This window comes from Anguilla rostrata, chromosome 7 (assembly GCF_018555375.3).
Source record: "Anguilla rostrata isolate EN2019 chromosome 7, ASM1855537v3, whole genome shotgun sequence".
Classification (NCBI taxonomy): domain Eukaryota; kingdom Metazoa; phylum Chordata; class Actinopteri; order Anguilliformes; family Anguillidae; genus Anguilla; species Anguilla rostrata.
In genome coordinates, this window is record NC_057939.1 from 20,356,966 (window position 1) to 20,382,832 (window position 25,867).

The 25,867-nt window shown below is 44.9% G+C and overlaps 3 protein-coding genes and 2 long non-coding RNA genes across 9 annotated transcripts in view; 2 read left to right on the forward strand and 3 right to left on the reverse strand.

Moving 5' to 3' along the window:
- Nucleotides 1–7,498, reverse strand: part of crmp1 (collapsin response mediator protein 1) — a 36,191-nt gene extending 28,693 nt beyond the window's left edge. Inside the window, exon 1 of the mRNA XM_064343568.1 lies at nucleotides 7,339–7,498. The gene's annotated coding sequence lies outside the window, so the exon portion shown is untranslated. The remainder of the gene's footprint in view (nucleotides 1–7,338) is intronic.
- On the forward strand, nucleotides 21–10,253 carry LOC135259330 (cerebellin-3-like). Its single transcript, XM_064343577.1, has 6 exons — nucleotides 21–147; nucleotides 5,916–5,996; nucleotides 6,429–6,539; nucleotides 6,760–6,828; nucleotides 8,311–8,448; nucleotides 9,532–10,253. The coding sequence occupies exons 1-6, from the start codon at nucleotides 78–80 to the stop codon at nucleotides 9,810–9,812; spliced, it is 750 nt and encodes a 249-aa protein (XP_064199647.1). The 5' UTR covers nucleotides 21–77; the 3' UTR covers nucleotides 9,813–10,253.
- Nucleotides 10,254–10,837: 584 nt separating this feature from the next.
- On the reverse strand, nucleotides 10,838–12,431 carry LOC135259334 (uncharacterized). The gene is made up of 2 exons (XR_010331240.1): nucleotides 11,947–12,431; nucleotides 10,838–11,819 (listed from the first exon to the last, which is right to left on the reverse strand). It is a non-coding gene; the product is annotated as an uncharacterized LOC135259334 (long non-coding RNA).
- On the forward strand, nucleotides 11,732–14,044 carry LOC135259331 (uncharacterized). Of its 3 annotated transcripts, none has more exons than XR_010331236.1 (4): nucleotides 11,811–11,994; nucleotides 12,427–12,498; nucleotides 13,270–13,335; nucleotides 14,029–14,044. It is a non-coding gene; the product is annotated as an uncharacterized LOC135259331 (long non-coding RNA). The 3 variants fall into 3 exon arrangements; XR_010331235.1 differs by lacking the exons at nucleotides 13,270–13,335; nucleotides 14,029–14,044 and adding exons at nucleotides 12,585–12,665; nucleotides 12,824–12,914; XR_010331237.1 differs by lacking the exons at nucleotides 13,270–13,335; nucleotides 14,029–14,044 and adding an exon at nucleotides 12,798–12,807 and having other exon boundaries at nucleotides 11,732–11,994.
- A 2,100-nt stretch (nucleotides 14,045–16,144) lies between these two features.
- LOC135259323 (rootletin-like) overlaps nucleotides 16,145–25,867 on the reverse strand; it is a 28,962-nt gene continuing 19,239 nt past the window's right edge. For 2 of the 3 annotated variants that reach the window (XM_064343560.1, XM_064343558.1), the window contains 6 exons: nucleotides 25,612–25,665; nucleotides 25,100–25,288; nucleotides 23,378–23,437; nucleotides 20,996–21,130; nucleotides 19,315–19,398; nucleotides 16,145–18,418 (listed from right to left, as the gene is read on the reverse strand). In XM_064343560.1, coding sequence (XP_064199630.1) covers nucleotides 18,296–18,418; nucleotides 19,315–19,398; nucleotides 20,996–21,130; nucleotides 23,378–23,437; nucleotides 25,100–25,288; nucleotides 25,612–25,665 — 645 coding nt within the window. In that variant the 3' untranslated portion in view covers nucleotides 16,145–18,295. Of the gene's footprint in view, nucleotides 18,419–19,314; nucleotides 19,399–20,995; nucleotides 21,131–21,466; nucleotides 22,917–23,377; nucleotides 23,438–25,099; nucleotides 25,289–25,611; nucleotides 25,666–25,867 lie in introns of those variants that run through there. The other variant, XM_064343561.1, reaches the window with a different exon arrangement.

Genomic DNA, 25,867 nt, shown 5'->3' on the forward strand with positions numbered 1-25,867 from the left:
CAGAGTTCCTGTCTTGAGTTCCTCAGAATAGCTGTTTTTTTCTCCTTGCACTTGACATAGCAGTTCAGAGGGAGAAGATGAACTCCGGCGCGACATACACCAATGACAGGTCTCCAAGTTCAAAGGTATTCATGGATACAATTCCAGGTAAGTATTCCACGGCAATTACGATTTTACAAAAATAAATAAACCTGAACAAATAGGGGAAACAAAGGTGTGTTTGTAGTGTTCCTTAAACACTAACACTATGGTACGGTGAGTTTCATCAAAGGAAAGTGTTTGTGTGTGTGTGACAGGGGGAAGAGTACAAAGAATAACAGAAAAAGACATGTAAAAACGGCTTTGTAAAGTAATACGATTCCTCCGTTTTGTAACAAATAAGTTTATTGCCCAAAAATGTCATGGTCCTGTTTTCCTGTCTGTGTTTCCCCTGTTCGGCCGCCAGATGGCGGCACTTCTGTTTTGTGTCCTGCTCCCCTCCTGTTAATTGTATGATTGTTTCATTGTCTCGTTATCCCATCATTGTTCCCACCTGTGTCTTATCCCCTCCTTCTGGTTTGATTGTTTTTTGAGTTCACCTGTGTCTTGTTACCCCTGTCTATTTAAGTTCTCTGTTCCCTTGACTCGGGTGCTGGTTCCTTGTGTTTGTTACCCGACTTACATGTTCCTGCCTGCTTGTGTTTGTTCCCGATTTGCGTTTCCTCAGACCGTATGTACCTGCCTGTATTTTGTTCCTGACTAGTTTTGTTCCTGACTAGTTTTGTTCCTGACTTGTTTTGTTCCTGACTTGTTTTGTTCTTGACCTGTTTTGTTCCTGACTTGTTTTGTTCCTGACCTGTTTTGTTCCTGACCCGTTTTGTTCCTGACCCGTTTTGTTCCTGACCCGTTTTGTTCCTGACCCGTTTTGTTCCTGACCCGTTTTGTTCCTGACCCGTTTTGTTCCTGACCCGTTTTGTTCCTGACCCGTTTTGTTCCTGACTTGTTGATTTGCCCTTGTGTCCTGCCTGCCTGCGTTCTGCCCTGACCGTGTTCTGCCCTGCCCGTGTTTGAGTTCCTCTTGTTTTCTGTTTTATTTAGAGATTTTTTGAGTTCGTGTTTTTTCCCTTTGTGGCCTTGTCTGTTCCCTGCTTGTTTGCCTGTCTTTAGTAAAGTCTTTGTTCCCCTCCCATTTTGGATTTGTGTTTTCTTTTCCCCCTGCGTTTGGGTCCCCCCTACCCGTACCGTGACAGAAGGAACCAGCCAGTGCGGGACCCAGCAGAGGTTTTTTTTTTTTTTTTTTTTTTTTTTTTTTTTTTTATCATGCCACCGGGGTGGTGGAGTGACCCGGAGGACTCTCCACCCAGCGACTGGGAGTCCCTCGCCCTTGAGCTTCCCAGCGCCCGGGGCGGGCGGTCACGGAGGCGCCGTGGTCGGGCTGCCTCCCGGTTGGCCAGACCTCCAGCTGCCCAGCCAGCGGTTCCCGGCCCTGCGTCATTTGAAGGGTCTCGACTGGCGATCTTTCCAGGGTCCGACCCGCGGGGTCCCGCCGGTCCCGTCCGGCTGCCCAGCCGGGTTCCCTACAGCTGTGGTCTGTGTTCCTGTCCCCTGCCCAGCCCAGACGGCAGGGCCCTCGGCCTGCTCCACCCCAAGTCCAGGAAGGGCCTTCACGGCCTGCTCTGTCCCGAGTCCCGGAGGGGCTTTCACGGCCTGCTCTGCCTCAAGTCCCGGAGCGGCCTTCACGGCCTGCTCTGCCTCAAGTCCCGGAGCGGCCTTCACGGCCTGCTCTGCCTCAAGTCCCGGAGCGGCCTTCACGGCCTGCTCTGCCTCAAGTCCCGGAGCGGCCTTCACGGCCTGCTCTGCCTCAAGTCCCGGAGCGGCCTTCACGGCCTGCTCTGCCTCAAGTCCCGGAGCGGCCTTCACGGCCTGCTCTGCCTCAAGTCCCGGAGCGGCCTTCACGGCCTGCTCTGCCTCAAGTCCCGGAGCGGCCTTCACGGCCTGCTCTGCCTCAAGTCCCGGAGCGGCCTTCACGGCCTGCTCTGCCTCAAGTCCCGGAGCGGCCTTCACGGCCTGCTCTGCCTCAAGTCCCGGAGCGGCCTTCACGGCCTGCTCTGCCTCAAGTCCCGGAGGGGCCCCCAGAGCCGCCTCGAGCCCCGGAGAGGCCCCCAGAGCCGCCTCGAGCCCCGGAGAGGCCCCCAGAGCCGCCTCGAGCCCCGGAGAGGCCCCCAGAGCCGCCTCGAGCCCCGGAGAGGCCCCCAGAGCCGCCTCGAGCCCCGGAGAGGCCCCCAGAGCCGCCTCGAGCCCCGGAGAGGCCCCCAGAGCCGCCTCGAGCCCCGAGAGGCCCCCAGAGCCGCCTCGAGCCCCGGAGAGGCCCCCAGAGCCGCCTCGAGCCCCGGAGAGGCCCCCAGAGCCGCCTCCAGCCCCGGAGAGGCCCCCAGAGCCGCCTCCAGCCCCGGAGAGGCCCCCAGAGCCGCCTCCAGCCCCGGAGGCCTCGCCTGCTCTGACCCTTCCGCGGAGGCCGCCTGCTACACCCAAGTTTCGGGCTGTACTTGTGCCTCGAGCCCCGGGGGGGCCTCCGGAGCCGCCTCAAGCCCCAGGGGAGCCTCCGCAGCCGCCTCGAGTCCGCGGGGGCCTCCGGAGCCGTCCAGAGCTCCGGAGAGGCCTCCAGAGCCGTCCAGAGCCCCGGAGAGGACAACGGTCCCATGTGTTGTCCCGCAGGGGCCGCCGCAGACTGCTCTGGCCGCCCCGCAGGCTAAGCCGCCTGCCTTGCCCCCTAGCGTTCGTGCTCCCCCTGGCGTTCGTTCTCCCCCTAGCGTTCGTGCTCCCCCTAGTGTTCTCGCGCCCCCCAGTGTCCGTTCTTTCCCTAATGTTCTCGCTCCCCCTAGTGTCCACACCTTGCCCCCTGGCGTTCGTGCTTCCCCTGGCGTTCGTGCTTCCCCTGGCGTTCGTGCTTCCCCTGGCGTTCGTGCTCCCCCTGGCGTTTGTGCTTCCCCTAGTGTTCTCACGCCCCCCAGCGTCCGTTCTTTTCCTAGTGTTCTCGCTCCCCCTAGTGTCCACACCTTGCCCCCTGGCGTTCGTGCTTCCCCTGGCGTTCGTGCTTCCCCTGGCGTTCGTGCTTCCCCTAGTGTTCTCGCTCCCCCTAGTGTTCGCCCTTCCCCCAGTGATCGTCTCTCCCCCGGTGTCGTCGCTTCCCCCAGTGGTCGCCTCTTCCCCGGAGTCTGTCCTCCCCCCAGTGGTCGTCTCTCCCCCGGTGTCGGTCCTTCCCCCAGTGATCGTCTCTTCCCCGGAGTCCGTCCTCCCCCCAGTGGTCGTCCCTCCCCCGGTCTCGTCGCTCCCCCTGGTGTCCATTCTCCCTTTGGTGTTCGTCCTCCCAACCGTGTGTCCGTGTGTTCCCCGGCCCCCCTGTCTAATTGTCTGCCCCTGTTTGTCTGTTGGTCTACCCGTATGTGTGTCAGCCAGTTTGTTGGCCTGTTTGTCTGCCCCCCAAGCCGTCAGCCCATCGGCCAACGTGTTTGCCCGCCTGTCTGCCTGTCTGTCAGTGTGCCAGTCCGCGTGTGTTTTGTCTTGTTTGCCTGTGTGTCAGTCCCTATGTCAGTTGTTGGGTTCCCCCCTCGCCTTCCCTGTCTGCCTGTCCCTTTGTGTGTCCATCGGTGTCGCCGTGTGCCTCCCCGCCTGCTTGTCCCTGTGTCTGTCTTTTTAGGTCTCCCTATTGTGCCAGTATCTGGCAGTCTGTTTCCCCCTCAGTCTTGTCCAACCCAGTCCAGTGTAGTCGTGCCCCGTCTCGTTGCTGTCCTGTGTCCACCTCGCCCCAGTCCAGTCCTGTATGTCTGCCTTGCCCCTGTCCAAGTTCCCCCTGGTTTCCTGAGTCCCCCTGTCGCCCGAGTGCGGGCCCTGAGTTTCCCCCGAGTCGCCCGATGTGCGGGCCCTGAGTTTCCCCCGAGTCGCCCCATGTGCGGGCCCTGAGTTTCCCCCGAGTCGCCCCATGTGCGGGCCCTGAGTTTCCCCCGAGTCGCCCGATGTGCGGGCCCTGAGTTTCCCCCGAGTCGCCCGATGTGCGGGCCCTGAGTTTCCCCCGAGTCGCCCGATGTGCGGGCCCTGAGTTTCCCCCGAGTCGCCCGATGTGCGAGCCCTGAGTTTCCCCCGAGTCGCCCGATGTGCGGGCCCTGAGTTTCCCCCGTGTCGCCCGAGTGCGGGCCAGCCCTGAGTCTCCCCGTGTCGCCCGGGTCCTGCCCAGCCCTGAGTCTCCCCGTGTCGCCCGGGTCCTGCCCAGCCCTGAATTTCCCCGTGTCGCCCGATGTGCGGGCCCTGAGTTTCCCCCGTGTCGCCCGATGTGCGGGCCCTGAGTTTCCCCCGTGTCGCCCGATGTGCGGGCCCTGAGTTTCCCCCGTGTCGCCCGATGTGCGGGCCCTGAGTTTCCCCCGTGTCGCCCGATGTGCGGGCCCTGAGTTTCCCCCGTGTCGCCCGATGTGCGGGCCCTGAATTTCCCCGTGTCGCCCGATGTGCGGGCCCTGAGTTTCCCCGAGTCCTGCCCAGCCCTGAGTCTCCCCGTGTCGCCCGGGTCCTGCCCAGCCCTGAGTCTCCCCGTGTTGCCCGGGTCCTGCCCAGTCCCGAGTCCTGTTCCCCCGTCCGAGTCCAGTCCCGAGTCCTGTTCCCCCGTCCGAGTCCAGTCCCGAGTCCTGTTCCCTCGTCCGAGTCCAGTCCCGAGTCCTGCGTCCAGCCCCGAGTTCCCCTCCAACCCCGAGTCTTGTTCTTGTTTTGTTCCTGTCCTGCCCAGTCCAGCCCCGAGTCTTGTTCTTGTCTTGTTCCTGTCCTGTCCAGTCCTGTTCCTGCCCCAGTTCTGTGTCCAGTCCCTGTTCCTGTCTGAGTCCTGTCTCTAGCCCCCACCCTCTGTTGACTCCCTCCCCGGGTCGGCCTCCTGGGACGTCAGGAGCCGTCCCTTGGGGGGGGGGTACTGTCATGGTCCTGTTTTCCTGTCTGTGTTTCCCCTGTTGGGCCGCCAGATGGCGGCACTTCTGTTTTGTGTCCTGCTCCCCTCCTGTTAATTGTATGATTGTTTCATTGTCTCGTTATCCCATCATTGTTCCCACCTGTGTCTTATCCCCTCCTTCTGGTTTGATTGTTTTTTGAGTTCACCTGTGTCTTGTTACCCCTGTCTATTTAAGTTCTCTGTTCCCTTGACTCGGGTGCTGGTTCCTTGTGTTTGTTACCCGACTTACATGTTCCTGCCTGCTTGTGTTTGTTCCCGATTTGCGTTTCCTCAGACCGTATGTACCTGCCTGTATTTTGTTCCTGACTAGTTTTGTTCCTGACTAGTTTTGTTCCTGACTTGTTTTGTTCCTGACTTGTTTTGTTCTTGACCTGTTTTGTTCCTGACTTGTTTTGTTCCTGACCTGTTTTGTTCCTGACCCGTTTTGTTCCTGACCCGTTTTGTTCCTGACCCGTTTTGTTCCTGACCCGTTTTGTTCCTGACCCGTTTTGTTCCTGACCCGTTTTGTTCCTGACTTGTTGATTTGCCCTTGTGTCCTGCCTGCCTGCGTTCTGCCCTGACCGTGTTCTGCCCTGCCCGTGTTTGAGTTCCTCTTGTTTTCTGTTTTATTTAGAGATTTTTTGAGTTCGTGTTTTTTCCCTTTGTGGCCTTGTCTGTTCCCTGCTTGTTTGCCTGTCTTTAGTAAAGTCTTTGTTCCCCTCCCATTTTGGATTTGTGTTTTCTTTTCCCCCTGCGTTTGGGTCCCCCCTACCCGTACCGTGACAAAAAAGATAGGTGTCAATACTTTGTCACCCTACCTTTATAGAACTTTATCCGAACATATTGCAATATGGAGACAAATGGTATGCTGGTTCCTTAAATTTTGAAAAGTGGTAGGAAATCAGATTATTTATAATTTTTCAGAGCATTAAACGTTAAAATGATGCTCCTCCTTTGCATTTATGTTTTACAGGCACAGAGAACACTTATGAGAGTCTACATGCTAATGTCTACACTTGCTTGGATCGAACAGCACCCAGTAACAGGTCAACAGGTATAATTCACTTTAAACTTCACTATTTAATTTAAATAACTGGGTATTGGGGAGGCATTTCTGTTAAAAGCAGTAGTGCATATTCCAGGGACATACTCAAGTTAAAAAAAGAAATTAATGGATCCTTGCACCTTAAAGGCTTTGAAGTGTATATTTAAATATAAATTGTTCTTGAAAGTTATAAGGAAAAAATGAATTGATCATTAGTCTGAAGGCATGCGGCTGTTAGAGTAGCTGTTTTGGTGATTTCGACTTTATTTCCATTTAATGCAATATATTTTTTCAGATCATAAAACATCCTGAGGAAAGTCTATGAACATCATATATCTAGTTTGCTGAAGGCAGTTTAGTTTGAGATTTAAACCCATTAATATGTAATGCATAATGAACTGGTTAATATTTCATAAGTTTATATATGCAATTCTTTCTCAGAAGCTAAGAGCTCTGCTGGAAGAGAGTATCTGTACAGGAAGATATCACTGGTCTTTGTCTCTCTGTGGCTCATCACTCTGATCACACTCATTGTTGGAATGGTCCTCCACTGTAAGTAAAACATAACTGGACTAGCAAGAAAGGATTAAGTTGCCTTAGTTCTGTATATGGCCAAAATATGACTGCATGTATGCAAGTATGGATACGACCATGAAACTTATCTTTTACCTCTTCGTCTCATCTTCTTATGTTTTCTCTCTCTCTCTTTCTTTCTTTCTGTCTCTCTGTCTGTCTTTCTCTCTCTCTCTCTCTCTCTCGCTCTCTCTCTCAGATGACCAGAGATCAGCAATACAGAGGGAGATAGAGGTTCTGAAGAATAGCCCTTCTAAACTAATTGGAGGTTGAGTATTAAAGTATATTTATTATCTCCGTCAGGCGGAGCCTGGAGAGGATTATGCGTTTGGTCACGTGTGTTTGTGCGTGTGTGTGTTTGTGCGCGTGTGTGTTTGGGTCACTGTCCGCAGCTAATCGCGCATACTACTGGGCGGATCAGCCTAATATTTGTTGTGCATGCTGACAGCAGGCCAAGGACCTGAATTCTCAAATATTTTGCAAATCGGTCAACTAGGAACATTGGGGGTAAAGGCTTTAGAATCGCATGATCAGTCAGAGAAACACAAGACCCAAGTGAAAAACCAACAACAAACACCTGCCGTCTCTTCCGTGTTCGCCCCTGCTTCAGGAGCATCAAGTGTGTCCAATGTAGCGTTGTCCTAAAATTTTCCCGAGCGTGAAGAATGCCTTACTTGTTTACATTTTGAACAGATGTGGCTCCTGGGTAAATTTTCTATCGTTGTTTTCGTCGCAGCACTTTCGACACAAACACTTACGGAAAAAAATTTCTTCTTACCGTGAAAAGTGCCTGACCCGCGACCGTAGAAATGTGTTAACAGTTTATTCCTGAGTCTTGACTGCGTAATGAACTGCCGGTGTGTCTAATTATTGCCGGACCTCCTTCTGTGGTTCGGGGGTGGAGCCAACGTGCTGCCAGGTATCTGTCCTCCACCACCACTCCCCGCACCTCTCCCCGCCGTCTGTCACAACGGCGACACAATTACATCGAGAAATACCATTTTAGGAAAAATGTCTACTCTACTCAATTTAGACTCCAGGTACATACTACTTAACCTGCTATATTTCACCATATGTAAATGGTTTTACTCAACGGGTTTCCACACAATTTTCTAGTACAGTCAACTAATCCGGGGTTAGAGTGGGTATGTATGGACAGTCTAAATTGAATAGACATGCTAACATTAGTATACTCAAACACAAGTACACAGTACTCAAAATCAAGAGTTCATACTGTAAACCCAGATTAGTCTTTAGACTTTACTAGAAAAATTTGAGGAATCCCATTGCCCCAAATGATTAAAATTTTGATATTTGGAAGAAACAGAACTGTTTAAGTAACTTATAGTCTATGTACTTATATAATATGTACTTATAGTCTAAATTTATCAGAGTAGTTTTTTTACCATGAGGATAACAGGAGGGTTACTAATAGCTTACCTAACAGCTCTCTACTAAACAGTCCCCAAATCAGTGTCTCCATCAACCATGGAGAGAAAAGTGGAAGATGCTCATGTTTGTTAACAGGGACAGGCTGACTAACAGTGCGAGCGACATGGCCCACTTTGACAATTCCTGTTGTGTTAGCTGTTAATCGGACCAGGGTAAAGCAAACAAACTGCAACACAGAGCAAATGTGAGCGGTGTGTGCGCTCTGTCAGTGAGTATGTGAGTATGGTAGTGCGGAAAAATTCAGTAATAATGTTATGGCGCTTAGTGAACCATTGCTGACCCTCCACTGTTCATGCAGGAACACCTAAGGTGGCATTCGCAGCTTCTCTGGCGAACCATTCTGAGACAAAGACTATTGGGCCATATTCTGAGGCTGTCACAGTGGTCTACACACATGTCATCACTAATGTTGGAGGTGCTTACAACCAATCTACAGGTACCATACAAACTGCTTATTTGCATTTTAACATTTCATATGATGAAACATCATTATACCATTAACCAGGTTTAACTACAGTATATTGTGTATATATGCAAGCACACACACAGTACAGGCCAAAAGTATTAGGCCACCTGTGTTTAAAAAAACAAAAACCAGAGGTAGAGAGGAATTAAGTAAATATATGTGCATTTATTGAGTAGCAAACCAAAGTATAAACTCTTCTGGCTTTAATTACAATTAAACAGATTATTAGAAGTCTATCCAATAATGGGGGGTGGGAGGGAGGTGGAGAGGTAGTTAAATTGAGTGAAATCTTAGCTACCTTACATTTTTCTAAAACCACAGGTAGCCTTATATCGTTGTCCTGTATTGTAAGCAAAATGGGCACTAAAGCTGCAAGAAATAAGGCAAAGAAGGAGTTAGGCTTAGATGTGTGAGGCGAAATACACATTGTGGCAAGGTTATTCCCAGTGAGAAATTGCAAAGAAGCTTACGGTTTCCAGATTAAGTGTTCAGCACACACTCAGAATGTTCATGTTGATGGATATTTTAAAGTTTTTTGATAATTTAAGGTAGATAAGATTTCACTCAATTTAATTATCCCTCCACCTCCCTTCTATCCCTCCACCTTCCACTTTGCAAAATGACTGGGTAGGCTTTCTATAAATTATAATTATAATTAGCAACTGAGCCAAAGGCCAAAAGACACTATTTTGAGAAAAGTTGTGTCAAAGATTATTTTTAAGCAAAAGCCATCTTTTTGTGTTATTGTAGGAAGAAATAAAAAAATGTTTGTACTTTGGTTTGTTATTCAATAAATATACTTATATCAGCTGAATTCTTCTCTACCTAAACTTAAGTACAAGTGGCCTAATACTTTTGGCCAAACACACACTTCTCAACTTCTTTAGTACATTAAACTCAAAACACCGACACAACGGAAACATGGTCACTGCTTCTAATTGCAAAGCTTGAATTTTATCATGTCACTGTTATCAGTTATGATAGTTTGGTGCTTATGTATCAAACCTGTGCATTCAGCGTATTGTTTTAAGCATTTTCCCCCCAATTTTGCAGGCATCTTCACAGTCCCGATAAGGGGTGTCTATTATTTCAGTTTCACTGCGTTTGGATGGATTAACAACGCTGCCATTGCAGTCTCTCTCTTTGTGAATCATGAATTTTTCATGAGTGCTTATGATAACAATCCTGGACCTGGACGGGGAGCAACAAACACGATCACACTGCAGCTGGAGATAGGAGATATCATCTACCTAAAGCTTCGGGCAGACATGCAACTCCATGACAATGGAAATTTGTACAATACCTTCAATGGCCACTTGCTTTTCCCTATTTAATTGAAAGGAAACAATGTGATAATGTGATAAAATAACGACCAGTTAAACAAGACCCTACACATGATTAATGCCCAAGTGCCCACACTCTAGGCCAGTGGTCTCCAACCCTGGTCCTGGAGAGCTACAGGGTCTGCTGGTTTTCATAGTGACTCTGCACTTCATGAATCAATTAGAGCAGTTGATTACACAGTTAACCCAACTCGCCTGGTGTCTTGGGTCTCAATTGGGTGCTGATTTTAAGGTGAAAACAAAAACCAGCAGACCCTGTAGCTCTCCAGGACCAGGGTTTGGAGACCACTGATCTAGGCACTGTGCTTTGTTTGAAAAACATTTTCTGAACTACTCTTGTAAACAACCTAATGCATTTTATAGTTCCGCACTTGAAGCTGTGCAGTTGTAAGCAATTTTAAATGTAAAGGCAAAATAAAATGTAAAGAAACATCACAAGATGTAAATTATATACGGCCACTGTCAAGTGCAACAAAAACATATGGATAACATCCATAAACCGCACAGCCCTTAAGGGAGTCAAAAAATAAAGCAAAAAGCAACTGAGGGGAGAGAATAATTAAACCAGATAGCACGGAGTGTAGCACAGTGGGTAAGGAACTGGGCTTGTAACCGAAAGGTCACAGGTTCGATTCCCGGGTAAGGACACTGCCGTTGTACCCTTGAGCAAGGTACTTAACCGGAATTGCTTCGGTATATATCCAGCTGTATAAATGGATACAAAGTAAAAGATGTGTAAGTCGCTCTGGATAAGAGCGTCTGCTAAATGCCAGTAATGTAATGTAATGTGACGAATCAACTCGGCTAGAGACCGATGCAGCTTGGAGAAAAATGTCCTGAAAAGATGATACAAAAGGCTATGAGTTCTCAGTGTAGAACTCTTAAGTGCAGAGGCAAGAGCAGCAATGAGAGAGCAAGAGTAGTGAACAAGGGCTTGCACAACAGAGAGGCAGACTGAATCCCAACTCCAGCCTTTGCTTCAGTGGCACCACAGATAAGAAATAAAGGGGTTCTCATTTTTGTCCGCTTACTTTTATTTTGAAGTTATAGTATACACAGTAAATATGCTTGCCAAAAATGAGGATACAGGGCGATTGGTGCATGTAACCTGCAGACGCTGCAAGACGCATCTTAACTACCAGGCTGTGATTGCATGATTACTCAAATAAACCTTACTCATATTTCTAATCATTGGATTCAGCTGAGAGGTTTGTTCAAACACTGACTTTAAACATTAATAGAACTCACAGTAACTCATAAAGGGCATTCAAACTACTGGCTCTTGAACTATGTTCGGGGACATGTCCCAGCATATCAACAGCTAGTGACAGCGGTGCTTCCTTAAGAGGAAATGACAAGCTCATGTGGACAGTGGAGAATGAGACTGCATTAAGGAGCCCCACTGCAGTTGCAGCTGATAAGTAACTGATAAGCAGAGACATAAAAGTCTCTAACAGTGGAAATAATGACAGGTACAGAAACAGCAAAGATAATACTAAAGAACAAAACAGAAGAGGTCCCTGTGTCATATTACACATTTGCCTTCACACCAACTGAAATGAGATATACAGAGCCAGAATACATTGGATTTGAAATGAAACAATGAATGTAAGGTTAAAGAGCAGACCCCATCACCTCTAAATCCCAGTCAATGCTTTCAACAACCAAATAGTTGGTATTTATATAAACCCAGCAAAGATGAACCAAGTTATAAAGCAACATCTCTCCCCTGGCACTATTCAATTTCAGCTTTATTGGGAAAACAGTAAACAGAATTGTATTTCCAAATCATTTACAAGCCATGACAAAACGTGCTCTCTCTCCAACGTTCTCTGACATCCATCATTTTTGGACCTTTCTTCGTGCACCTGTCAATCACCAGATCGGAGGCGCAGCCCCTGTTCCAACTTTACGATATCATGTGTCTAGCGGGGCAGTTGCAGCAGTTGACCGCGAAAATGAGCCATAAGTCAAACAGCCAGCGATCGGTATCCTGATCTGGTGAAAAACGCAAACGGTTTATTTTACACGGACTGCCAGTTTTCTTTCATACTTAGGATATTGATTAGACCATAAAATAACAGAAAAAGCGAGAGGGACGATCTGTCTGTTCCCATGATCATACCTTCGGCAAGGAAAGGCGGTCGTTGAGAGGGAAAGACCCACCAAAGAGGCAGGTGTCCACTGAAGTTATTAACAGCTAGCTAGAGATATTAGCTAATCAATAATACTAGACTTGTGTCTTTACACAAACAAACTGACAGTGTTTGTCTAAAAATATTAACACTTCTTACCTATTAGAAAAATAACAAATACGTTTGTATAGGAAGCTATGCAGTAGCTAATTGCAACCAGGCTAACATTCAACTACCTCGCTTACGTTAGCGAGTTTAGTGGATGTTTTATCTTTTCGGAGTTGTAGGTAGGTTTACATGTCGGACACTAACAATATTTTACGATTTCAGTTGATTACTCTGTTTGATAGTAAAATGCGTAACTGTTAATTCACGAGAAAATGAAACGCCATAATAGTAGTATCATCGGGTATTCTCCCAAAACAAACTTAGAACGACTTCGAAATATAACTCAGATGTTCTTTGCGCAGTTTTCTAGCGCAGATTGGAACCTACTCAGACGCAGCTTGTAAAACGAGGATTGTGCTGTGCAATACACAAAGGTAAGCATAGCAAGAGTAACTACAGTTATCAATTAATATAGAGTATCAGACGTTACAGAAAAAAATGCACACTATTTGTTTCAAAGAGATGAGGCGTAAAAGTGTTCGTGAGAACCGACGGTCCAAATCCCCTGATACAGAGGAACTTTCCGAGAAGCAATCTGAAGGTAGAATTTTTATATAAAACAGACGTTATTGGGTTGTTCCGTGTTCCAGTGTTTATTCAAATAATGTTATTTTAATACCATGAATATTTGTATTTGCTGCTGTGCTCCCTTGTCTTTTTTTGCATGTTAAAGCACCCATGCCTCGGCACTCTGCTCAGGGAATTCCAGATAAAAGGAAGCTAGCAGCACTGTCCATATGCGTTGTTATCATCACCCTGGCCTGCATCACCACTGTGTTTTACTTTTACTGTAAGTGTTAATGAGGTTACCAGTCAAAACTATGCCACACTGTTCCATGTCCATGTTCTTGGGGTTTCCTACTGGAACAAACCCCACCGGACCGGGCTTCTCCAGTGTTACTGAGGGGTTTGCTTGTGACTTTTTCACACAAATGCAAGGTGATATTTAAAAGAATGTATGATCTTGATCTTTTTAGAATAATTTTTCAAATTTTGTTGGTTCATTATGTGTATTTGAGTAATATGTTCAATGATCAGAAGTTTGAATTTATTCATGTAAAACGTTCATCTCTCTCTGCGTCTCACTTTCTCTGCTTCTTTCATGTCTAACTTGCTCTCTTTCTCTCGTACACACACACACGCAGTTATGAAGATATCAGAGATACAGTCTGAGATGAAGGAACTTAAGGATTATCTGGACGCATGGGAAGGTGAGTGATACACTGATGTGCTGCAGAATTCTAAAGCTGTGTTCTGGTTAAAAAAAAAAAAAAAAGACCCAAGTAAGTGCATCCAAAGCACTGTATCAAATCCTGACTATGTCACGTTCACCTTGGGGAGAACGTTTCAGTTAGCGCGGATTTACCCTCCTAATAGCTCAATGGCGACACCTTTGGTCAATCAGGTGCATGCAGTCTGCCTTGCTAACTGCACAGATGTCACCTGGTGGATTTCAGAGAGGAAGGACTCTTGGAAGACTTGTTGGGCTAAAAGACATCCAAATAAACTAAAATTAAAAATGAAAGAAGTGGTCGGATGCATGTGTTTCCGGAGTGCCGGTTTGTCTGCGCCATCCTGAATTGGAGACTTTCACATTTAATTCTGTTGGGTTTTTTTGAGCATATTGTTTGCCGTGGATGCCTTATTAATGTAATATACTTCTGTTTATACCATGCATGATTTAAAGCACCAAATTTTTCCACAGCGAGTTAGCAAAAGCTTTCTTTATATTTGCCTCAGTAATGCTAGTGCTTAGTGAGACTTGGTTTATGAAATCAGCTGTGGTTTTTAAATCAAATTTAATTATTGATAATAGTTATTGCCAAGACAGTTAGAAACAAATTAATGTGGTGTAAGTAGGAAAACTGTTGGAAAATGGTTTTAACCTTCCTGTGTTTATACAGGACCGAGCAAGGTGGCATTCTCAGCTGCTTTGAGAATAGGAGAGAACGTTACCTTGGGTCCATATCGTCAGTTTCACATCCTGGTCTACAAAAATGTCTACACAAATATTGGCGGTGCTTACAACGTTTCTACAGGTACTCTGTTCATATTGCACTGGTTACGTGATATTTAATGTCATCCATATAAAGATGAAATAGCAGGGAAAAAAGGCTTATAGAAGGCTTTTAATCAGGTTTTTCTGTAAATATTTTTGCTTTAATTGAGTAGAGAAGTTTGCATATATTGTTTGAAGTTGACGATTAGTTTATTGGTCTCATATGCAGCATATAATATGAATCTGCAAAATGATTTAGTCTGAGGAAAGATCAGCTGATTAAATTCATAATGAAAACAGCGTCATGTTACTGTAAGATTTTTGTCAGTAGTTTTTTGAAGTAGTTCCTAAGTTTATGTTTAATATATTATATTTTTCTGGATTGGCTATCGAAAAGATGTAAAATTTCTCCAGCCACCAATTTGAGTATGTAGGCATATTTAATTGTACCTCAGCCAAACAAGCTTTGTCCGTTTAGTCTGTGTGTCTGTCACATTTGGTGTATTATTCAGTTTTTTTTTTTTTTTTTTTGGGGGGGGGGGGGGGGGGTTCCGCACTGTGGTACAGGTATCTTTACAGCCCCTGTGAGGGGCGTTTACAGGTTCTTCTTCACTGCTTTTGGATGGGACGAACGCACTGGTGTCCTCCTCTATATGGACGAAGAGTATGTAATGGGCAATTATGATAACAATCCCGGACAAGGACGAGGGGCGACTAACATGGTCACCCTGGAGCTGGAGGTGGGACAGAACATCTACCTGGGACTCAGCATGGGCAGACGACTCTATGTCTCTACAGGGAATTACAATCTTTTCAATGGCCGGCTGCTCTTCGCCCTATGAAATGAAACCAAGGATAAAGTGCGTTCTACTCAGCTCCAATTCTTTTCATTCCATCCATTTCTTGCGAGAAAATGTTTATGAATCTGCATGTAAATCAATAGTGTTGTGTATAAGCTGTTAATAAGTTGATCAAGGTATTTGGTTTATCTTTACTACCGTTAAAGCTCAGTCTTGATATACAGCTTTCACACTTTTAGGCTTTTACAGAAAGTAAGTATGTGTACATACATAGCAGTTCAGTTATCAGCCATTTGTTTAGCTTTCTGCACATGTAACATGTATTTTGACATGGGTTACACTGAAAGGTAAACAAGATTCTACAGGCTACTTCGAATACTTGAATAAATCTGGGAGTAGAATTACTGAATGTTGAAATTGCCTGTTGTACAGTGGACCTAACAGCATGGTTCTTTGCCTTTCTTATTTGGAACGGTCTGGAGAGGGAGACAGGTCTGAAATTGCCGTCTTTAATACTTTTGAGTTTTATCCTTTGTTGGGGGGTTCCCTGATGTACAAGCTCTGTTCTTTCTCATTGTTACTTTTTGAACCTTTATAAGAGCCAAATTAAATTGGATTACTGTGTCTATATCAGTGTCTTAGTGTGTTTCTAGTTGCTCTGCATCATGTGGTGTGTCCCAATCACAAGTCTGCTGTCTGTATCTTTCCGCCTGGCAATTAAGCATAGCCATGGTCTCCAGGCAACTCAATATTCTTTGCACTCCACCTCAGAACACTGATTGGATGAAATCAGTGAGACTCCTGCATTAAACCTGATTGGTCTATTCTTTTTCTGGAGCTCATGAATGTGGTCCCATATCACAAGCCGAACATTTGACAGGTTTGGATTTCTTAGTACAGCTTTGATCAGGTAATATAGCCGTAGACAAAGGGGGTTTGGTAATCCACCCATCTATCCATTATCTATACCCGCTTATCCTGGGCAGGGTCGCAGGGGGTGCTGGAGCCTATCCCAGTGTGCATTGGGCGAGAGGCAGGATTACACCCTGGACAGGCCACCAGTCTATCACAGGGCACAAAGGGTATGGTAATATAACTTGAAATTGCATAAATATACACAAAGCAACAGTAAATATACAGTAAATACAAAAACCAACTGATTTCCCATTCATCCTTCATTTTAAAAAGTCCTAATTAAGAAAAATATTTTCTATTCCACAATTGTTATTTAAACAAACTTTAATCTTATTACATTGTTAAGAAAAGAATTTAGAAATAATTTATGTCTTAACATAGAAAAATACATTTGTGTTAGCAAGTCCATTACACATATATTTACGGTTCATTCAAGGAATAGTGTAACAAGGCTGTGATACAGTGTAAACAGAAATAACTATCACTGTTTTAAACAGCTTTTTTTGTTTCAACACATTGCATATCTAAACAGTTAACAGTGAAAGTAGCCTCGGGTACCTAAGCACAAAATCTTCTAACACTGCAGACTTACTAACAAACTCCTTTAAAATGGTGAGTGGAGTTATAGACTGGTGAGGTGTGACTTGGGCTCATTAGGTAAAATTAATGGGTTGATGGGTAAATAAAAAAACATCTTTCAATTATACGAAGAAAAATGATCTTGTACCATTTGAGAAATAAGTTTTTTTGGATAAATAAGGTCATATATTTGTGATTTTGAGAAAATATAAATGTACAATAACTTGAATTCTCAATCTTTGGACCCTAACCTCACCTTGGTTCATTTTGGTAGACATTTCTAAAATGGAGTATTATCAGTGCAGATTCTCCATGGAGTCTGTAATCCCATCTGCCTCCATAAGGCACTAAAGGATTTTGCAAGGATCTCACTTCAACTGACAGCCATTAGATGAATTTACACAACCCATTATGTCCCAAAGACCACCCTGGCTATTTCACTAGATTTCTAGAATACCTTTCGAATATATAAAATATACAATTCAGTGAACACGATCCTGAAAATGAGCTAGCTGGAGTCAGCTTATACTTTATCTTGCAGTATTAAAAAAAATAAAAAATAAAACAACATTTCTAGATGGGATAAAAATGTATGCGTCAGAGTTGTGTAATTCTGTAAGCATGTTGCAATGAAGTCCAAACTACAACCATGAGATATACAATCTACCTAGAAATCTCAACATTGCACACATAGGGTAGTGGCAGCACAAGTGACTGTACCAAACCCCCCAGAAAAAAGATAAGACTTTGAACACAGTTCTTAAAAAAACATCTCATTTTACACAGACGATGCCCGCTGCCTCTGTATCTGTCGACTGGGCTGAACCAACCCGTTACAACACCCAGGGGAGAAAAATTCTAACTCAGATATTTAGTGGTAAGTGATCAGATCTGCTTTAACAGTGAACACTGGCTACTGTAAAAACGTGCAGTTTAAATACTTCCAACTGAACTTTTCATGGCTGTTGCAGTTCCAACCACTATAAATTGTTCTGCAATGTACTGCTAAATTCAAATGAGCATGTTATCAAATTCCAGTACAATGGACAATTTTATTACATCTACAAAACTGTTTAAAAACAGCAATGGCAGTATGGAGCAGACAGTTCTGTGACATGTTCTGAGTTTGAATTTGTGACACATTTCGTATCTGTTCCCTAAACAATAATTAGAGAATGGAACTCTCAGCCTAGATCCTAACAACGGAACTGTAGCCTGGCAACCTGGATACAAAACTATCAATTTCTTAAGATAGACTCAAGGGACGAAATGCCACCTTTACCCACAAGTCGGTAATAAATGGTAAAGAAAAATGAATTGGATTTTTGTATGCGAAAAAAGCAGGTGTGAAAAAGGTTTATTTTTAATGTGCAAATTTCAAATGGACTGCTAATAATGAGCGGCAGAGTTCTGTGTGAGATCCTGCAGAGGTGGAGTACGACTTGAGGGGGAAGAGCAGGTGGAGATAAAAACACGCAGAAATCTTGTGCCGGCTACAAATTTGACTGAAGTACAAGTGGCTCATCTCTAGTGATGTGTGTGACCTGTGTCTTTTGGCATAGTGGGCCGAGCGCCAACACTGAAGCTGCAGTATGTTATCACCTGCAAGCATCACCATGGTAACATGAACTTCTCAAGAGTCAAAGGCATTACATCCCACTCCTCCATTTGTTGAGGAAGCCAGATTCAGGCTTTTACCCATTTTTCATCTTAGATGTGAATTCTTGATTTCTGTAACAGGAACACATGATTGGGGGGGGGGGGGAACTGGCAGGAATTATTCATCACGATCATCATGTCAAAACACAGTCAAATCCAGGTGAGACCTTTTGGCATGTTTCGAGGGCAGAGGTCAGAATTTTGTTGATTCCCAAACTCTCACAGTCGTCGGACTGGGGGTTTCCTCCCGTGCTGGTGCGGGGTAGTCGGGGGACACGGGGAACAGCTTGGGGGGCAAGGAGCCACATCTTCAGCCCCAGGAGAGACAGTCCCAAACCCTGTCTGGAAAAGATCACATCCAAAGACAAACTAAAGGAGACATGCATATACACAGGAGACAGACAAATGCGTGAGAATGAGTTCCAGTCCGCTCACAGCACTAGTGCTGTCTGAATCACCTGCAGCACCACCGGCCGTTAATGGCTGTGTTTTTCACATTGAAAATTAACGAGAAGCTGGTCCTCATGTACAACTGTCTAACTGACAACTCAGTTAAAATGAACTTTTAACTACTCTACTTCTGGGAGTAGCCACACTTCTAGGCCTAGTCTATTCATGGGGCACTTATGAATTCTGAAACTTGGCATTTTCAACAGCATACTTAGGGGGGTATATTTTTTAGGCACTGAACTTTTATGACCCCACAACATTAATGCACTGACTGCATCTATTCCATAAAGATGTATGTACAAACCAGATTTATGGTCACACACAAACAATTAGAATGCCATAGAAAATCAAGACATGTATTTAGTATATTAAACTGATGCAATGATACATGGGTATCCTGTTCCTGTCTTAAGTCTGTGACTCATTTTTCTTAATAATACCGGGCACAAGCCAATAATCTTTACTATCAGAACATTTGTTTTGCACAACAGTGCATATCCGTTCTGCTGCTCACTCAAGTGGGAAGCAAGTCTTTTCCCCATTCTGAGGTCAAACAGACCAGCAGCTCAAATGCAGCCTTCTGTGTCCTGTGAATCGCAGCAGATAGCGCGGTCTAAATGCAGTCTTTGAGCTCAGTTCCAGCCCCACTGGGCTGGCATCGGGAGACACATGAAGCTTCGAGCTCGGCGCTAGCCGTGACCAGCTGTCTCGCCAGCAGACACAGCCGGTCTTTGTGAAGCCCGCGGCCCCGCGGTGGGAGGATCCCGGGAACACCGCCGTTCACTCACCTCGCTCTCCGTCACCGACTTGGGCGGACCCATGGCAATCTCCTCCAGGAAAGCTACTGGCGCGAGTCCCCTCCTCCCGTTGACCTGAGTCAGAGAGAGCAGAGAAGGCAGACACCTGAAACGGCTGCAGGAAACTCACTGGAGTCACCGTGGAGGGAAGCTCACAGTGAGAACTAGGAGGTGCAGAAAATCTACCTTCAATAAAATGAGTCATCAGCAGCTTTGGAACCAAAGCCACGTTGCACTTTTACGAGACTGTAAACTATTATCCACGTCAGGAAGCTGTGGACTTGTCATTTTAATCTGAGACACACTAACGTGTGAATGCAGCAACGCCACAATTGGTCATTTCATATGCCATACTTGTTTTCTGAGTGAGACAATATTCACACATTTAACATCCAGGAAACCTTTTAGCATGGACCGGGGAATACTTAAACATTCATCTAATGCAACAAGCTTACTGCATTTCCATCCATCATTGAAATGATGATTTGATTTTTTTCCACGACTTGAAAGGTTTTCATTAGGAATGCACTTGCGTTGCCATGCCGATGGGAGAGGACCCAAGTGGGAATCAGTTAATACCACCAATAAGATTTGGAAACCTGAGCTCTCTCTGTGCAGAGAGACAACCATACTGTTTGCGTAATGATATACATTATGATTTACGGAAGTCTGAAACCTGGCCTAGGCTGATAAGAGTTCGGCAACAGAAAGGAGACAGACAGACACCCTCTGACAAAGAGGGTTAACTCAAAGGGTAGCAATTTTTATGGTCTTTTAATGTCTGAGATGTCCTGAAAAGCAGAGATGTCCTGATATTTTTGCATTCATAAAATTGATGGATGCAGTGAGGTCCTTCAAGGTTGGTGGGAACAGATTTGTGTTTGTTGAGATTGATATTTCAGTCACACACACACATACACACACATAGACTCACATACACAGACAAGAGCTCACAAATGTAAACACACACATAAATACACAGAGACACAAACACACAATGCAGTTATAAATGTACGCACAGGAATACATAGACATATGCACGGTAAGCACCATAGGTGAGTGTGCACAGATAAAGCCACAGACAGGATCAGGAAGAAATCCAGACAGACATACAACAGTGTGTCCAATCACAACACAACAGTTAGCAGCCAAGCTGGCCATAAGGGGGAGGAACTGGGGAAAACAATTATGGTTACAAGATTATTTTGTGTACAAGAGAGATGATACATTCCAGTACTTCTATGTGAGCTGGTGATAAAAGGTAATCAATAGCTAAAGTGTACTGTGTGTATACAATCACAGTACATGATGAGCAGGCTTGATGAGCAGAGTTGTCAAGTAAATACATTCGAAACACACCAATATTTCAAACCAGAATAAATAATGTTGGTATTTTGGGTTGATACAGGCTAATCTCAATAATGAAGAGAGTGTATCCCAGATTACATCACCTTCAGTAAACCTGTACAAGCATTCATTTATTTATTGTTAGTTTATTTCACAGGGACATAGCACATTAATAACATTTCTGCTAATGTGCCAATGAGGCTAATCGTAGCTTCATCTGTAGTTTGTGGGCGACATTTCTTTGGACCGCGGGAGGACACTGTGGGGGTCACTGTGTCACCACGACACTGTGGCACACGGTGTGCCATCAGGGGCTAGAACCCACCTCTGCCTCACAGAAGCCATCCCGTCGCGGCGTGCCGAACACCCAGACGGTGTCACCCTCCCGGAAGGCCAGCTCCCGGGTCGGGTGGATATTCGGACTGTCCTTCAGAGGGCTGTAGTTGTAGACGGCAACAAACTGCGCAGATAAACGCACGGACACATTACTGCACAGACCGTTGCAGAGACAAACACTGCCACTCACTACAGTAAGCTGACAGTTGCAGTTTTTATTTTGTCCAACGTTTACACAGGAAAAAGATCGCTTCATCGCTACACCTTGTTATATACATTTCATTTCATATAGTCTGCATATTACCGAAACACCAGTGACTTGTGAACTGGAGGTTTACTATTCTCTTCAACCTTATGAAATGAATCAAGTTCACCTCAGTCCTTTGTTCTATATACATATATTATTCCATGTCGAGTTCGCATAGCCTCTATCTAATGTTACAGGGATGTGGGGGGGGGGGGTGTTATGCTGTATCTGGAACTCCGGCACACACACCAAAAAACTTTGAGCCACTGCGCTGCAAAACGTTTAATAAATAAGTTTTGTGCGTCAGCCAAATAATGTTATGTTTCTTCAAATCGATTCATATCATTGTGGATGGCCACAAGATAAAAATTCCCATTCTGTTTGCAACATAGGACTTTGATTTAACTAACTAGTCGTTTCATTTACTACACACTATTGAAAAGTGATCGCTATACTCTGTAGTCCACCGAGGCAGCGGGCTGAGAGCTGACCATTCCCGGCTATCACTCAGGGAAACTCTTGCATCGAGGAGGAGGAGACGTCAGGTGCGGGAGCTAGCGAGACAAAAGCCTGGTGTGGCAGCTGGATTTCTTTAAAACCCCCGCAACCTATACATCAAAATGAAGCTTAGAACCTGTCGTTTCAGCTGTATTTGTTAATTTCCTCCATTTAAAAAAATCCAGTCGAACTATTTTACGAAACGTTTTACCTTGTATTTCAGTCAATATTCATCTGTTTAAGATGTAACATGCTTATCAGCCATAGGTCTTGGCTATCAAATGAACGCGAAATCCAGTCCAGATTTTCAAGGTAGGCTAACAGTTGCCATCAAGGGAAAATATGAGGACATCAGATGGTTTGCAGTCTATCCAAACTTAGTTCAGTAGGGGAAAAAATAAAACAGGCAAAAAAGTTCATGTATTACTGTTATGTAATTACTGTTGTAAAGTGGTCATTCACGTTTCCCTAGCGAACTGTTAACACATCAAAAAACGCGAAGGCAGCATCATTGGAATTTAAGATTATTCCCTTCAACTGAAGGACATTTTTTAATATATCTTTACTGTAAATAGCTCCTATTTCCAATGCCAAACAGAATCTTTCCATTTATATATTTCTTCCAGTTTCTGATTGTTCAATGTCCCCCCAGTTAAAGGGGGGGGGGGGGTGTAAACCACGCCCACTTCCTGTCTTCTATCCGAATACAGATACAGATACAGATAATTTTGTTGGTTGAACAGATACAGATACAGGTAATGACGTCTCTGCACACCCCTATTTTTTGTATTCTAACAGCAGACATGCATGCACGCACATAACCACAAATACACACATACAGAATGTACATACGGACAGAGACAGAGAAACAGAGAGAGAAATACAAATTCCAACAGAAATCAACTCTAATTCAGAGTCTCCATTGCGACCACACACACGCATACAGCTCCCTCCCTCCCTCGCTCACCTGACTCTCATCTCATCTATATCTCTCTGCTTCATCCCTCTTTCCTCCCCACCCTGATCAGAGAAGAAGAGCAGGCCTCCTGGCAGTCTGGTACAGCTGACCTACATTCCTCCATCAGCCGTTGGGTAGAGAAAGCCACCGCCTACACCTCCCCCAGAAGCTTCCACTGCAACTGCTCCTGCACATTCACTGACTTTCCTGCAAAATCACTTCTGATTATGAAATACAATACACTAAGCCTACTTTATAATAATGACAAACAGGGTAGCGTGTTTATTTGTTTGAGTGTGTGTGTTTTTGTGAGTTTGTGTGTGTGCGTGTTTGTATGTGTGTGTGCATGTGTGGGCACATGAGTATAATTCCTGCTTTTCTGTTCCTGATTTACTCATGCAGAGACGTTCATGTGTGTTACTTCAAGGAACATATCTGTGAGAGATGGCATCTTTTTTTGAACACTATTGCTTTATCTTTCTAAAATTCTGCCTCTGTAAATAATAACTGTGATCTTCCTCTATCTCTGTTATTTTTACTTCCCTTATATGACAGCCTTTTTATACTCAGTTGATATACACTGCTGAATATAAGAGCAGTAAATCAGGGTGGATTAACATGCACTTTGTGGTGCAAATTGCTGGATGTGAACACTAGAGCGGACTCACCATCACTGGCTTCACAGACTTTGGAGAGGATGCTTTCAATGCCAGTGATCTGTAGATAAGCTGAAAAATTAAGAAAAATATGAATTTCATCACGCAGGGAAGGATGGTATCCTAGCAACTCATCTGATTAGCTACTCAGCACATTCAGTCAGCCTGTACAAGCATTTATTCATTATTAATTTATCTGACAGGGACAGTGCACATTAGTAACATTTCTGTAAATGCATCAGGGTTAGCCAATGAGGCTAATTTTCATCTGCAGTCTGTGGGCTACATTTCCTTGGACTGCAGGAGGAGGAACACACTGCACCCCTGTGCCACCGCGTCACCTAAGTAAAAGCAGTGACTGTAAGTAAGACTCAGCTGGTCCATTATAAACTGAAAAGACAGCTCTATGAAGGACTGGCTGTACAGTTATGGCCGAGCTTTTGAAAAGTAAGTCAGGGAATAGTGGAACATATGTATTTAAAAAATCTGTCTGGAAGACCACCTGCAGATATTACTCTTCATACAAGTGTAAAAAAAAAGGAACAGAAAGTTCAATATTTCAAGGTAACAGAAATGAATATATCTAACCGGATTTCATAATAGAGGAAATGAACATATTTTTCGGTGAAAGTTTATATTTGAATTCTTACAACACCCCAGTGAGAGACAGGTGAAGCTTGTCTACCTGTTAGGAAATGATGATCAGACCAAAGATCAAACAACTCCAAAATGCTATTTACTGCCCATGCCCATGCCATCTGTTAGGAAATGATGATCAGACCAAAGATCAAAAAACTCCAAAATGCTATATACTGCCCATGCCTACAGAGATGCATACAAACACTGCCTACAGCCAACACCTCTGCCTTTTCACTGCAGTCAGCCACACCCCGTGAGCAAACAATAAATACAAATTCAGCACCAGGCCGCTGTGGCTTTCTGGGCTCACGGCTATATTAGATAAACATCTCATTTAAAAATAATCATGAGTGTATTGTGTTCATATCCAAACGAAATGCAAACTTGCAATAGAAAAACAGGCATTTAAGCTCTGGAGGACCAACAGCATCCATTCAAACAGAACGGTTTGAGTCTAAGCCATTTTTCTCCACTCTCTATCGTAACAACATCTCTGAACCAATCAAATATTGATTCAAGACTCTCAGCTGAGACAGAGTCCTGTGAAATTGTGATGAGGCAGGAATTTGTGCAGGACAGTGATGGGACACTGTTAGGTGCTTCATGTCACAAATGAATTACTGAAGGGCGTTTTAATGAAAACTGGGTTATGCATATTCGTGACAAGTGGGACAGGAAAGGGAATTGACCCAGTGGAGCCAGAAGAATTATTTATAGGAATTCTGTCCTGGATAGAGGGCTCTTTGGGATGGTTTGGTACAAGAAGCGTGAAACAGGCCAGCATTTTTTTCCCCTGCATACTGGTGATTCATAGAAATTAAAGTGAGGAACAGGTAGTAAATCAAACCTTAGCACTCCAACTTTACCATTCTTGAAATAAATTCATAAAAGGAATGCTATTCTGGAACTCAGTTCCTGTGTGTGTGCATATGGAGCATAATGAATATTTATACTGTAGGTCTATGTGTGTGTGTGTGTTAGTGTGTGCGTGCATGTTTGTGCATGTGTGCGTGTGTGTATGTGCATGTGTGAATGCTTGCCTGTGTGTCTGAATGACAGTGAGCGTGTATAACGTCAACGTATAATGTGACTCACTGGCTGTGTGGTCCCACTGGGTCGGCGCAGTGGGAGGGGCCTCAGGTCTGGTGTGGGCGGAGCTGTCCCAGCGGGGGGGCTGCTGCTCTTGTGCAGGACATGAACCTTCTCAGCAAAAAGCCCATTAGAACCCAGAGTCTGAACACTGATGTGGACCGGCACTGACAGATCCAGGTTCTCCAAAACTGCCTGAAAGCAACACAATATGTGAGACAAAACATACACACATGCACATAAATATACACACATATAGACACCCGCATACACATAAGTGCATGCACGCACACACACACACACTTTCACACACATAAGAGCACGCACACACACTTACTGTACATGTACACACACACGCATGCATGCACACTCATGTGAGTGCACACATTTTTCTTTTTTCTTTTAAAACTGCAGTTTTACACATAAAAGAGCGTGCTTCAGTTAGCTCAGCACGGCTTTCTTGGCAATAAATAAACCCTATAATTAGCTAAGCCACAGTAATGAGGGTGCTACTTCACCTTGGTACACGCTGAGCTCATCACTGACTTGTGAAATTCCCCATCAACATATATCTGCAGAGAGCCAGAGCAGACTGGTTAGTGTGGAGCAGTGGTGAGTGTGTTACAGTTGTTCAAATATAGTTCTATGATCACATATCCTTAGGTGTTGCTGTTGCACCCTTGAGACGCATCATCTGCAACGATGCAGTCAAAGATGATGGATGATGATGTCCGCTAAGCATGCGTAGCATATAATCAAAGCCAGGTTAATTCT

What these genes read in the sequence shown, in the direction of transcription:
- LOC135259330 (XM_064343577.1), top strand. Translation starts at nt 78, where the DNA reads ATGAACTCCGGCGCGACATACACCAATGACAGGTCTCCAAGTTCAAAG. An exon ending in ATTCATGGATACAATTCCAG is followed by an intron (nt 148 to 5,915) that starts GTAAGTATTCCA and finishes TATGTTTTACAG; the next exon opens with GCACAGAGAACACTTATGAG. An exon ending in CCCTTCTAAACTAATTGGAG is followed by an intron (nt 6,829 to 8,310) that starts GTTGAGTATTAA and finishes CTGTTCATGCAG; the next exon opens with GAACACCTAAGGTGGCATTC.